The 14,553-nt window shown below is 39.0% G+C and overlaps 1 protein-coding gene across 3 annotated transcripts in view; it reads right to left on the minus strand.

The window, feature by feature from the left end:
- Positions 1 to 14,553, minus strand: part of LOC124777494 — a 253,609-nt gene that overhangs the window by 188,271 nt on the left and 50,785 nt on the right. For all 3 annotated transcript variants that reach the window (XM_047252933.1, XM_047252932.1, XM_047252931.1), the window contains exon 5: positions 1,154 to 1,355. In XM_047252933.1, the coding sequence (XP_047108889.1) occupies positions 1,154 to 1,355 (202 nt within the window). The remainder of the gene's footprint in view (positions 1 to 1,153; positions 1,356 to 14,553) is intronic.

Raw genomic sequence — 14,553 nt, forward strand, 5'->3', positions numbered from 1 at the left:
GTTAAGTTGGCAGTGTCCTCAAAACGTTTAGGAATTTAGCCTTGTAATTGGTTCGTATCTGTTTTAAAATGCAGTTTATAACACAACTATGGAAGCCTCATAATATAAATTACTGACAAAATTGTTTTAAACATATTTTTTGGGCTTCTTAAATGTTGACTTCAATATCTTTAATCATATTTTCTTGAACAATCTCTCACTCCATCTTCTTAAGAGTTCACCGAATACATTACAAAATAACACTCTTTATTTATTACATATATTATGTAGGCACTAGTAACAACAATTCCTCAGGATGACAAGATTGGAACAGATGATTTAAAGATGTCATTCTGGTAAAACAGTTAAGTTAGGCTAGCAAACTCAGTTCTCGCCTTCCACGTGAACAGGACAGTGAAAACAGCTTTGTGAAATTTGATCTTCCACAAGATGTGTGGCATTTAAACATGGTAATTAAGTAAGAGGTACAGAACAAAAGCCAGTTGATGCCTATCATAAACAAAGCAAAGAAAATCATGCAAGTGTTCAATTTTCACTTTCAAGGCTTTTATCACTGCCTCTTCAACCCTAACATCCATATCAATAACCATTCCACTTACATATTCCCTTAGTTTTAGAAAATAGTGCAACCTGGTCTGTACAACTGAAGCTGTGAATGTTCCCATTCAACCACTTCCATTTGCCATACACAGTGTGTAGATATGGACCGTACAGAAAACAAATCGTACAGAAAACAAATTCCTCACAATCATAATTTGGACTGAATAGACAGAAGAGTTTTTGTAATAACACACGGAAAACTAGTCATTTGCTTTCCCACAGAAAGGCTGCCTTGGTTGTTCAGGGTGAATTTCAAAAGCTTCTTTGTACTACCTACAGAGCTTGAAGATCAAATGACATGTCCAAAATGCAAATATAAACCAAAGATACTCAATCTTTCTTTTTTCTTTTTTTTTTTTTTCTGGTCTGCAAGGATCCCAATTTCAACTACACAATGTTAGTGACTGCCAAAAGGCAAAAAGCAATCAGCAAGGAAGTACAATGAATGATAAATAAATTAATTTTCATGTATTTGTAGCTTATAAAGTACATATGCAAATCCAAATGTAGCATACTGCACATACAGTTAGATTAATAAAACTCTGTATGTTACCTTCTGAGTTTCAGCATTAGGTTCACAGCTGTGATTGATGAATCGCGAAACATTTCCCTTCACTGTAGCGTCAATAATAGAATCAGATTTCAATGCCATGAAATAATAATGGCGATTCTTCTCTTTGGCATAATCCTTAGCTCGACGGCGAAATTCCTTAGGATCCAACACCTCCCCAACATATTCCATTATGAAAGCACCACTGTAACATGTTATTTGTTTTTAAAAGATGTTATATTAAGCAAAAGCATAAGACAGATAATTTTTAAATTTCTATAATTTAGCTATGAACGACAACATGTAGTGAAAACATGTAATGCTTCACAATCTCGATTCTGGGATGACGCAATAAGAGTATTCAAGTCTGCATCTATATTATTATAACACCATCTCGGAACCCAGTGCCAGTTGCAGTGTACAGGCAACAAAAATTTGATTTGAAATATTTTGCATGATTATTTATCAAATTGAGAAACTTAAAATGCTTCCATAAGCTCTTTAGAGGTATAATTTTGAGCTCTTTAAGAGGTATAATCTTATGTTAAAGTCTGATACGATAAGACAAATATTACAGCTGGAAACTGTGTGTTTTATCTTGAGGCAGTGTAACTGACAGTGTGCAAATACATGGATTTCATTCATCCAGTGTTTGAGAAAGAGAGCTCCCAGCGATTTCCAACAAAGCTAACACACAGTTTCGAACCTTTGCGAAACTTTTTTTCACTGACTCGTTCCCCGCAAAATGATAAACAAAAAAAAAGTTTATCACTTCCAACATTTTCCTATTCATGCAGTCAAACTTCAGCATCAGGCATGACATTTTAATCCATTACTTATTTACTACTAAATCTACCTGCAACACAGTTTACAGGCAGTATCCACACGTAGCACCAAATGTACCTGCAAAATTCTATCATTGTACAACACACAGTTCAGGAGATTTGACAATATGAACATTTAGATGCATGAGAAAACTGATGTTTTACAATATTATTAAAAGTATAGTTGCTACTCACCATATAGCAGAGATGCTGATTCACAGATAGGCACAACAAAAAGAAGGCCACACAATAAGCTTTTGGCCAACAAGGCCTTTGTGTGAGTTGTGTGTTGTCTATTTTTGATCAAGGCCATGTTGGCCGAAATATTATTGGTGGTAGTCTTTTTGTTGTGCCTATCTGTAACTCACCATCTCCGCTATATGGTGAGTAGCAACTAGCCTTTTCATAATATTGTTACTTTCCAGCCTGGATTTTCCATTGTTTGAAAACTAACTTTTGCTAACTTTTGCTTGAAGTGCAAATTACCCAGTTATATTCATCCAGTGTTTCATAATGAGACTGCTTAATGACTTCCAATTAAGTTCAAGCATTATTTCAAATCTTTCCTAAGCTTTTTCTCACTCACATGCCTAAGGGCAATTATTGAACACATTAACTCATTTGTAACGTAATCAGACATCTGAAGTGGTTTTATATTTGGAAGTTCAATTCTTTAAAGAATCAGGGGTTTACTGGTTTAATATACTATGGAATTATTAACACCATTAACTGAGGGCACAGAAGTCAGAAATTTCGTAAAAATCCTTGTGGGAATGGGAACTCTTGAAATAGCATTTTTTAGAGCAATTTGTGGGGTGCAGGACAGGAAGAGAGGGTGAATGGTGTAAGACATGTTACTAAATTAAAAATATTCATTTTTTTAAATTACATTTCTAAGTTTAACATACTTCTGTAATAGTGTAACTGGCCACCACTGCCTGAACTTTTTGGATGAAATATATTGTTCTCACTGATGTTTGAAAAATCCCTTTATCCTGCACAATGATTCATGGTCTTTTCACAGATTCTTTGACTACATTACTATTAATTCTTTTTGGGAAGGTACCTTCAAATATTATTGCAGATTCATTTCTGAATAAACTGCTGCTGAAATTGACGTCTCTTTCACTATCGATATTTCTTCTTTTCACATCATGGAGGTATAATTTAAAAACCTGAACTGCACTGCCAAACAAAAAAAAGCTAAGCACCTAGCAGTGGAGGAGGAAGCAAAATAAAACCTCACAGACTGAAAGGGTACGAGATATTATTTTGGTGATTACAAAATCTAGTCAAATTTACAAAGGACTTGAAAAGTACAAGACCACCTATCAGCATAATGTAGCATCCCATCTGGCCTGGACACATGGGTGTCAAAACCCGTTACGTCCTCTCCCGAGGCAAACTGGCCCACAACTGTTGTAGCTGGTCCTTCACCATATCCCTGATACTAGCACAGGGAAGGCTTTTATGTCCAACCTGGCCCTACATGTGCTCTATCGGAAACAGATCTGCAGATCTTGCTGGCCACAAGAGTACCTCAACATCACACAAACAGTTCATGCAAACATGTATCAAGTATGCATGTGCAGTATCTTATTGAAAATGGCACCACAAGACTGTCCTATGAGAGCTTAACACACAAGGATGCAGAATGTCTGTAACGTACTAACGTGCCATCAGAGTTCCCTCAGTCACCATCAGCTGTGACTGAACTGAACAAGATGACTCCCCACACCATGATGCCAGGTGTAACACCGCTGTGCCTCTCCTAAATACTGGAATAATGGGCCCTCACCCCAGGTCACCACCATACTCGCTAACAATGGTCGCCTGGGATAGAGCAGAACTGTAAATTGTCACTGAACATGAAGCAATGCCATATATCAGCAAGTTTATGCTTCTCAGACACAGCATGTTCCAAAGGTAATCGTGTTGTGGCATTTACAACAGCCTATAACTGGGACAATAAATCCCTAGCCCAATTAATGCCAGTCTCTGTCCAATAGTGTCAGATGACAAAGAATGTTGTTGGGAGTCCATTATTTGTTCTTGGATGACAGGTGCAGATGTGAAGGGGTTACAATGTGACTGGTGCACAATACAGTGACCCTCTCTTGTGGTAGTCAGACACTGTCAATCGTAACCTTGACTATGTGTATGCCTGCCCTGACATTCCCATGCAGTCCAACATCTAGCCATTGTCACATCTAAATCACCGCAAAAAACTGTATACTGCAGAATTTGACCATCCAGCCAAATGGATATCCATGATGGGGCCTCTTTCACACTGTCAGTTGCTTAAAATACTGTCTCACATGAGTATGTGGGATCTTTGTGTCCTTCACGGTGATGACTCAACATCGGGTACTGTTCCTGCCCCACATATATCCTACCATGCCTGATAACAATACTAAACATGAACAACATTGATTCACTCTGATAGCTGTTGCAGATGTCGCAAAGAGTTTCAACTCAAATCATTTACATACCAACCAATGGTGTCTATGTGTTCACAGTTTCATTGACATTTGACGACTGACATTTGACCATATCTTCTGGGTGCTTTACTTTTTTAGTCAGGTTGTAAATTCTGTTATTTGTTAATAAAAACACACTCCAACAATAATTATGCAAATGTTTCCGAAGACAAATTCTATAATATTTTTAAAGTCCAGTTTTTATTTTCATATGGACTGACCAGAATGTTTAAAAACAACAATTTTCCAGCCAACTGCTCATACAAATAATCAGCAGGTAAAAAAAATTAAACAAACAAATAATACTCAAAAGCTATGCTGGCTACCCAGTGAAGCACGCCATCCATATATATGCTGCAATAGCAATGATGTGGTGCAAATTTAGGAGTGTTTATTACTGTAAGCTCCCTGCGACAAGGTATACATATCAGTCACAAAATATGGTCGGGCCCATCAGTGTTAGGGCTCCAGGTCACTGCATCTTAGGTGGAAAAAAAAGGAGAGGGCCTAATAATCAAACATACCTTAGGTGTAGTGTCCGAGCAATAGGACAAAGGAGAAAGAAACCAAAACCAAGTACTGTACCAACACTACCCTCCATTGTGCAGGTGCACGCTACAGCTTCCAACAAAAACTTAATGACAAGCCACTCAGAGATCTAAAAATGTAGAGAATATGTGATGTTTTAAGGCAAAAACACAATGGTGGTGTTGTTGTGGTCTTCAGTCCTGAGACTGGTTTGATGCAGCTCTCCACGCTACTCTACCTTGTGCAAGGTTCTTCATCTCCCAGTACTTACTGCAACCTACATCCTTCTGAATCTGCTTACTGTATTCATCTCCTGGCCTCCCTCTACGATTTTTACCCTCCACGCTGCCTTCCAATACTAAATTGGTGATCCCTTGATGCCTCAGAACATGTCCTACCAACCGATCCCTTCTTCTAGTTAAGTTGTGCCACAAACTTCTCTTCTCCCCAATCCTATTCAATACCTCCTCATTAGTTATATGATCTACCCATCTAAACTTCAGCATTCTTCTGTAGCACCACATTTCGAAAGCTTCTATTCTCTTCTTGTCTAAACTATTTATCGTCCATGTTTCACTTCCATACATGGCTACACTCCATACAAATACTTTCAGAAATGACTTCCTGACACTTAAATCAATACTGGATGTTAACAAATTCCTCTTCTTCAGAAACGCTTTCCTTGCCATTGCCAGCCTACATTTTATATCCTCTCTACTTCGACCATCATCAGTTATTTTGCTCCCCAAATAGCAAAACTCCTTTACTACTTTAAGTGTCTCATTTCCTAATCTAATTCCCTCAGCATCACCCGACTTAATTTGACTACATTCCATTACCCTCGTTTTGCTTTTGTTGATGTTCATCTTATACCCTCCTTTCATGACACTGTCCATTCCGTTCAACTGCTCTTCCAAGTCCTTTGCTGTCTCTGACAGAATTACAATGTCATCGGCAAACCTCAAAGTTTTTACTTCTTCTCCATGGATTTTAATACCTACGCCAAATTTTTCTTTTGTTTCCTTCACTGCTTGCTCAATATACAGATTGAATAACATCGGGGATAGGCTACAACCCTGTCTCACTCCCTTCCCAACCACTGCTCCCCTTTCGTGCCCCTCGACTCTTATAACTGCCATCTAGTTTCTGTACAGATTGTAAATAGCCTTTTGCAACCTGTATTTTACCCCTGCCACCTTCAGAATTTGAAAGAGAGTATTCCAGTCAACATTGTCAAAAGCTTTCTCTAAGTCTACAAATGCTAGAAACATAGGTTTGCCTTTCCTTAATCTAGCTTCTAAGATAAGTCGTAAGGTCAGTATTGCCTCATGTGCTCCAATATTTCTACGGAATCCAAACTGATCTTCCCCGAGGTCAGCTTCTACCAGTTTTTTCCATTTGTCTGTAGAGAATACGCATTAGTATTTTGCAGCCGTGACTTATTAAACTGATAGTCCGGTAATTTTCACATCTGTCAACACCTGCTTTCTTTGGGATTGGAATTATTATATTCTTCTTGAAGTCTGAGGGTATTTCGCCTGTCTCATACATCTTGCTCACCAGATGGTAGAGTTTTGTCAGGACTGGCTCTCCCAAGGCCATCAGTAGTTCTAATGGAATGTTGTCTACTCCCGGGGCCTTTTTTCGACTCAGGTCTTTCAGTGCTCTGTCAAACTCTTCACGCAGTATCTTATCTCCCATTTCATCTTCATCTACATCCTCTTCTATTTCCATAATATTGTCCTCAAGTACACTGCCCTTGTATAGGCAGTCTATATACTCCCTCCACCTTTCTGCTTTCCCTTCTTTCCTTACAACTGGGTTTCCATCTGAGCTCTTGATATTCATACAAGTGGTTCTCTGTTCTCCAAAGGTCTCTTTGATTTTCCTGTAGGCAGTATCTATCTTACCCCTAGTGAGACAACCCTCTACATCCTTACATTTGTCCTCTAGCCATCCCTGCTTAGCCATTTTGCACTTCCTGTCGATCTTGTTTTTGAGACGTTTGTATTCCTTTTTGCCTGCTTCATTTACTGCATTTTTATATTTTCTCCTTTCATCAATTAAATTCAGTATTTCTTCTGTTACCCAAGGATTTCTACTAGCCCTCATCTTTTTACCTACTAGGTCCTCTGCTGCCTTCACTACTTCATCTCTCAAAGCTACCCATTCTTCTTCTACTGTACTTCTTTCCCCCATTCCTGTAAATTGTTCCCTTATGCTCTCCCTGAAACTCTGTACAACCTCTAGTTTAGTCAGTTTATCCAGGTCCCATCTCCTTAAATTCCCACCTTTTTGCAGTTTCTTCAGTTTTAATCTACAGTTCACAACCAATAGATTGTGATCAGAGTCTACATCTGCCCCTGGAAATGTTTTAAAATTTAAAACCTGGTTCCTAAATCTCTGTCTTACCATTATGTAATCTATCTGAAACCTGTCAGTATCTCCTGGCTTCTTCCATGTATACAACCTTCTTTTATGATTCTTGAACCAAGTGTTAGCAGTGATTAATTTGTGCTCTGTGCAAAATTCTATCAGGCGGCTTCCTCTTTCATTTCTTAGCCCCAATCCATATTCACCTACTACGTTTCCTTCTCTCCCTTTTCCTACTACCGGATTCCAGTCACCCATGACTATTAAATTTTCGTCTCCCTTCACTATCTGAATAATTTCTTTTATTTCATCACCCATTTCATCAATTTCTTTGTCATCTGCAGAGCTAGTTGGCATATAAACTAGTACTACTGTAGTAGGTGTGGGCTTCGTGTTGATCTTTGCCACAATAATGCATTCACTATGCTGTTTGTAGTAGCTTACCCACACTCCTATTTTTTTATTCATTATTAAACCAACCCCTGCATTACCCCTATTTGATATTGTATTTACAACCCCGTATTCACCTGACCAGAAGTCTTGTTCCTGCTGCCACCGAACTTCACTATTTCCCACTATATCTAACTTTAACCTATCCATTTCCCTTTTTAAAATTTCTAACCTACCTGCCTGATTAAGGGATCTGACATTCCACGTTCCGATCCGTAGAACGCCAGTTTTCTTTCTCCTGATAACGACGTCCACTTCGAGTAGTCCCTGCCCGGAGATCCGAATGGGGGACTATTTTACCTCCGGAATATTTTACCCAAGAGGACGCCATCATCATTTAATCATACAGTAAAGCTAAACACAATGGTACATATGCAAAATTAATCAACAGGGGATAAGAAACAGTGATGAAACATAACAGTAACAAACTATAGTAAATAAATCATTATAACACAGGGTGATTCAAAAAGAATACCACAACTTTAAAAATGTGTATTTAATGAAAGAAACATAATATAACCTTCTGTTATACATCATTACAAAGAGTATTTAAAAAGGTTTTTTTTTTCACTCAAAAACAAGTTCAGAGATGTTCAATATGGCCCCCTCCAGACACACGAGCAATGTCAACCCGATACTCCAACTCGTTCCACACTCTCTGTAGCATATCAGGCGTAACAGTTTGGATAGCTGCTGTTATTTCTCGTTTCAAATCATCAATGGTGGCTGGGAGAGGTGGCCGAAACACCATATCCTTAACATACCCCCATAAGAAAAAATCGCAGGGGGTAAGATCAGGGCTTCTTGGAGGCTAGTGATGAAGTGCTCTGTCACGGGCTGCCTGGCGGCCGATCCATCGCCTCGGGTAGTTGACGTTCAGGTAGTTACGGACAGATAAGTGCCAATGTGGTGGCGCTCCATCCTGCTGAAATATGAATTGTTGTGCTTCTTGTTCGAGCTGAGGGAACAGCCAATTCTCTAACATCTCCAGATACTGTAGTCCAGTTACAGTAGCACCTTCGAAGAAAAAGGGACCAAAAAACGTTATTGGCTGAAATGGCGAACAAATGTACAACTAAATGAAACTTTATAGCTCCCTTAATTCGCCGACAGATAGTGCTTAGCTCTGCCTTTTGTCGTTGCAGTTTTAAATTCCTAAAGTTGTGGTATTCTTTTTGAATCACCCTGTATATGTTGGATAGATTATGGGTTCAAGTGCAGGAAAAATATAAAATGTAAGCAGCAAAATAACATGATTGGGCTGAGTGCCCTACATTATGCAAAACAATAATGATGTGGAAAAATGGTTAAAAGGCAAAAGAAAAAAACAAATGGCATTTTCGAAAAAGTACCTTAGACATTTCTAACACATATACCAACTAATGAGTTGGTACCCATCATTGAGAATAGCTTAACGCTAAGCTTGACCATCAATTTATTGGCGAATTCAGAACACTTCTCAATCTGGTGTTGAATCATAATTGCAGAGTTAGTGAAAAAGAAAGAACAGATTTCAGTGGTTTATTACACACAGACAGAAATAAATTGCACACATCACTGGATAGAAGAAAGTCAAAATTTTATGTTCACACAGACATTATATAATACACTCAACACGAGCACCACGTGCTGCTTGAGAAACATCAAAATTGTATTCCACTTCATTCCACACGTGGATCAAAGGATTCCTGTTGTCTGAATCAGAATCTTCGTCAATTCAATTTCTAAGATCTTGCCATAGGTGAGACAAAGACTGTATTTTTATGAACCCTGACAGGAAAAAAAGTCAGAAGGTGTGAGGTCTGGTGACATGGGAGGCCAAAAACAATGAACAAGATCTTGTTGCCCACCTCTTCCAATTCACTGTTGTAGGATGGTGTTTCTAAGATAACACAGTGCCTTAAGAGTGCACATGAGGTGGTGCACCATCATGTATAAAAATGAAATGATTGTAATCTTCATGAAGTAGAGGAAACAACCAATTCTGCAGATGACATTCTGTGACAGATTCCTTCGTAAAGAAAGACAGATCCATTAGCTTTGTGAATAGAAATGAAACAAAACACATTCAGTTTCAGTGACTCTCTTTCAAGTTCAATGGCAATGCCAGGATTTTGTGACCACTAAATTATTACATTATCACAGTTTACTTTACCGACACATGAAACATCAATTCGTCTGAAAAGATGAGTCATTCGAAAAAAAAAGTGTCGTCTGTCATATCCTGGAGAATTGAAATGCAAAATTCATACCTTCTATTATGGCCACCGGGACACAATTGCTGCTGTAACTGCAAACTGTAAGGCTTTATATGCTGGCTTCACTTCAGAAGACACCACACCACTGTTTGAGGAAACCGAAGTTCCCGGTCTGCCCATTTTATGGACTTCCAAGGGCTCTGTGTGAATGCATCTCGTGTACACTTGAAACCTTCATCAGACATGCATGGCCAACCAGTGCCATTCCCTTTGTATATGCAACCAAATTCCAAGAATGTTTTATGCCAGTCATAAATCTGCTTGTGCAGAGGTGGCTTCTTGTTGAATTGATGCACAATGCACAATGCATGTTGCACTTGAACAATAGATCGGTTTTGTGCAAATTCCAACACACAAATTGGATTTCTCTCATTATGTAGTCACCATATTGCTACAACAAACAGCACAGCTGTATCATAACATTGAACTTTTTTCTATCCAGTGAGGTGTGGAATGAGTTTCTATTTTAAACAGTTTGTCTGTAATAAACAACTGAAACCTGTTCTTTCCTTCTGAATCACCCGGCATTTCCAGTTTAATAAGATAGTTTACATGCAAACTGAGTGGCTGGCTGTTGACTCATCCATAGCAAGCATTATCACCAATGTTTTTGTTGGCCACATTGAGCATCAGTTCTTTTTGTTCCGGCCATATCATTTACATAACACAGTGGGTTACCAATGGTATGCTGACAATGTACTACTTCTGTACAATGGTTCCAGTGAACATGTCCAGCAATTTTAGCAAGATCTAAATGACACGGGTCTGAATATACAATTTACACTTGGGCATGACAACTTCTCCTTACCATATTTGGATCAAGACAACAAAATTATGTATAGTATTTATAGAAGAGAAACAACTATAGATAGTAGCATTCACGGTTTGTCCAAAAAATGACAATCTAAGCTGGCTGCATAATGGGCTATTTTTCAGTATGCCAGTTAAGTTCTGTGCAGTTCACAAGACTCTATAAGAGAACTGGGAGTTATCAGATACATAGCACATACTAATGTTTACTCTATGCAAACAGCAGACACACACAACCAACAGGTACAGCATAATAGGAGTAAGGAAAATAATTATGGGATCACTCTCACACCTACTTTGAAGGATAAGTATAAGGTGTCTACAATGACATATACATATACATCTACACACATAATCCACACACCATCCTATGGTGCAAGCCAGGGGGTCCCTGTTCCACTACTAGTTATTTCCTTTCCTATCCCACTCGAAAATACACTGAAGGAAGAAGATTGTCTGTATTTCTCCATATGAGAATAGTTTTGCGGTCCTTATGTGAAACGTAGGTTGGTGGCAGGAGAATCATTTTGCAGTGAAATGTAGGTTGGTGGCAGGAGAATCATTTTGCAGTCAGCTTCAACTGCAAGTTTTCTAAATTTTCTCAATAGTGGTCCTCAAAAACAATGTCACCTTCCCTCCAGGGATTCCCATTCGTGTTCCTAATGCATTTTCGCTTTACACCTGTGTTGACTGAAACAACCGGTAGCAAATTTAGCAGTCCACCTAGAATTGCTTCCCTATTTTCCTTTAACCAGACCTCATATAAATCCCAAACACTCAATCAGTACTCAAGAATAGGTTGCACTAGTGTCCTACGTGCTGTCTCCTTTACAGATGAACCATACTTTACCAGAATTCCACCAATGAACCGAAGTCGACCATTTGCTATACCTACCATAATCCTCAAATGCTCTTACACCAAGATATTTAAACAATATGGCTGTGTCATGCAGGACACTACTAATGTTATACATCTGAACATTGTGGATTTGTTTTTGCTACTCAACTCCACTAACTTCCATTTTCCTACACTCAGAGCTCGCTGTCATTCACCAAGGCAACTAGATTTCTGAAAAGCGTTTGACACAGTATGTCACTGCAGACTGTTAACTAACTTACAAACATAGTCATGGAATAGGTTCCCAGATATGTGAGTGGCTCAAAGACTTCTTAAGTAATAGAACCCAGTATGTTGTCCTCGATGGCAAGTGTTCATCAGAGACAAGGGTACCATCAGGAGTGCGCCAGGGAAGTGTGATAGGACCACTATTACTTTCTATATGCATAAACAGTGTGGCAGACAGGGAGGGCAGCAATCTGTGGTTGTTTACTGATGATGCTGTGGTGTATGGGAAGGTGTCAAAGATGAGCAAGTCTAGGATGATACAAGATGACTTAGACAAAATCTGTAGCTGGTGGGATGAATGGCAGCTATCTCTAAAGTTAATGCAGATGAGTAGGAAAAACAAACCAACATTCAGATAAAGCATTAGTACTGTCCTGCTTAACAAAGTCATGTCATTTAAATATCTGCACATAATGTTGCAAAGCAATATGAAACTGAACAAGCATGTGAGGACTGCAATAGGCAAGGCGAATGGTCGAGTTCAGTTTATTGGGAGAATTTTAGGAAGGTGTGGTTCATCTGTAAAGGAGATAGCATGTAAGAAGCTAGTGCGACCCATTCTTGCATACTGCTCGAGTGTTTGGAATCCACATCAAATTGGATTAAAAGAAGATATTGAAGCAATTCAAGTCAAGACAGCTAAATTTGTTTGTTGCCATTAAGTTCGAACAACATGCTTCATGAACAAAATGCTTTGGGAATTCAAACTGGAATCCCTGGAGGGAAGGCAACCATTTTTCTAGGAACACTATTGAGAAAATTTAGAGAACCAGCATTTGAAGCTGACTGCCGAATGATCCCACTGCCGCCCTCACACATTTCACACAAGCACCACGAAGATAAGATATGAGAAATTAAGGGTCACACAGATGCATATATGAGGTCTATTCAAAAAATTCTGGAATTCTGTCCACAAAACTTTTCCTCGCTTACCATTTACTTATTGTGCATGGTCTCGTTCGAAATATTCTCCTCCACAATTGATTCACCACTCCCAACACTGTTTCCATTTCTGGAAGCAGTCTTTGTACGCTCTTGCTGGATCGGGTGGATTTTCTTTTATCTCATCTATCGTTGCATAACAGAAGCAAAACGAGGATAATGGAATGTAGTCGATATAAGTCGGGTGATGCTGAGGGAATTAGATTAGAAAATGAGACACTTAAACTAGTAAAGGAGTTTTGCTATTTGGGGAGCAAAATAACTGATGATGGTCGAAGTAGAGAGGATATAAAATGTAGACTGGCAATGGCAAGGAAAGCGTTTCTGAAGAAGAGAAATTTGTTAACATCGAGTATAGATTTAGTGTCAGGAAGTCTTTTCTGAAAGTATTTGTATGGAGTGTAGCCATGTATGGAAGTGAAACATGGACGATAAATAGTTCGGACAAAAAGAGAATAGAAGCTTTCGAAATGTGGTGCTACAGAAGAATGCTGAAGATTAGATGGGTAGATCACATAACTAATGAGGAGGTATTGAATAGGATTGGGGAGAAGAGAAGTTTGTGGGACAACTTGACTAGAAGGGACTATGTTCTGAGGCATCAAGGGATCACAAATTTAGCATTGGAAGGCAGCGTGGAAGGTAAAAATTGTAGAGGGAGACCAAGAGATGAATACACTAAGCAGATTTAGAAGGATGTAGGTTGCAGTAGGTGCACAGGATAGAGTAGTATGGAGAGCTGCATCAAACCAGTCTCAGGACTGAATACCACAACAACAACAACAACAACAACATCGTTGCATATCTCCATCCTTTCAAACGGGTTTTCAACTTTGGAAATAAAAAAATGTCCACAGGGGGCAGGTCTGGAGAGTACAGAGGATGAGGCAGCACTGTCATTTGGTTCTTTGTGCAATAGGCAAACAACAGGGTTGAATGTGCAAGTGCATTATCATGATGCAAGAGCCACAAATTGTCTTGCCAAATTTCAGGCAGCTTCCTTCTCACACTTTCTCGCAGTCATCACCAACACATTCCGATATTACCATCGATTAACAGTTTGTCACTGTGGCACAAATTCATGATGAATTAATCTTTCATAGTCAAAGAAAACTATTAGCAAGGCTTTGATATTTGATCTGAAGTGACAAGCTTTTTCTGGCCTAGGAGAACCTTTCCCAACCCATTGTGTAGACTGAACCTTATCTTAACATCATAACCGCAGACCCACATCTCATTACTAGTTATGGTTCTCTTAAGGAACATCTCACTCTTATCTGTGCAATCCAAAAGCTCCTCACAGATTGCAAGGCGAAGGTCTTTCTGGTCTTGACTCACGAGCCGTGGGACAAACTTGGCAGCAACACAATGCATTCCAAGATGCTGTGTCAGGATTTCATGGTGTGAGCCAAATGAAATATTACCTTCTTCTGCAATCTCTCAGACAACCAGTCTTCGATTGGCACGCACAAGTTCGTTGATATTCCTGACATGAGCATCGTTGGTACACACAGACGGATGTTTTAAATTAGGGACATCTTTAACTTCCGTCCAGCCATTTTAAAGCCATGTGAACCATTCATAACATCGAGTATTGCTTAAGCTCTCATCA

Source organism: Schistocerca piceifrons, chromosome 2 (assembly GCF_021461385.2).
Source record: "Schistocerca piceifrons isolate TAMUIC-IGC-003096 chromosome 2, iqSchPice1.1, whole genome shotgun sequence".
NCBI lineage: Eukaryota > Metazoa > Arthropoda > Insecta > Orthoptera > Acrididae > Schistocerca > Schistocerca piceifrons.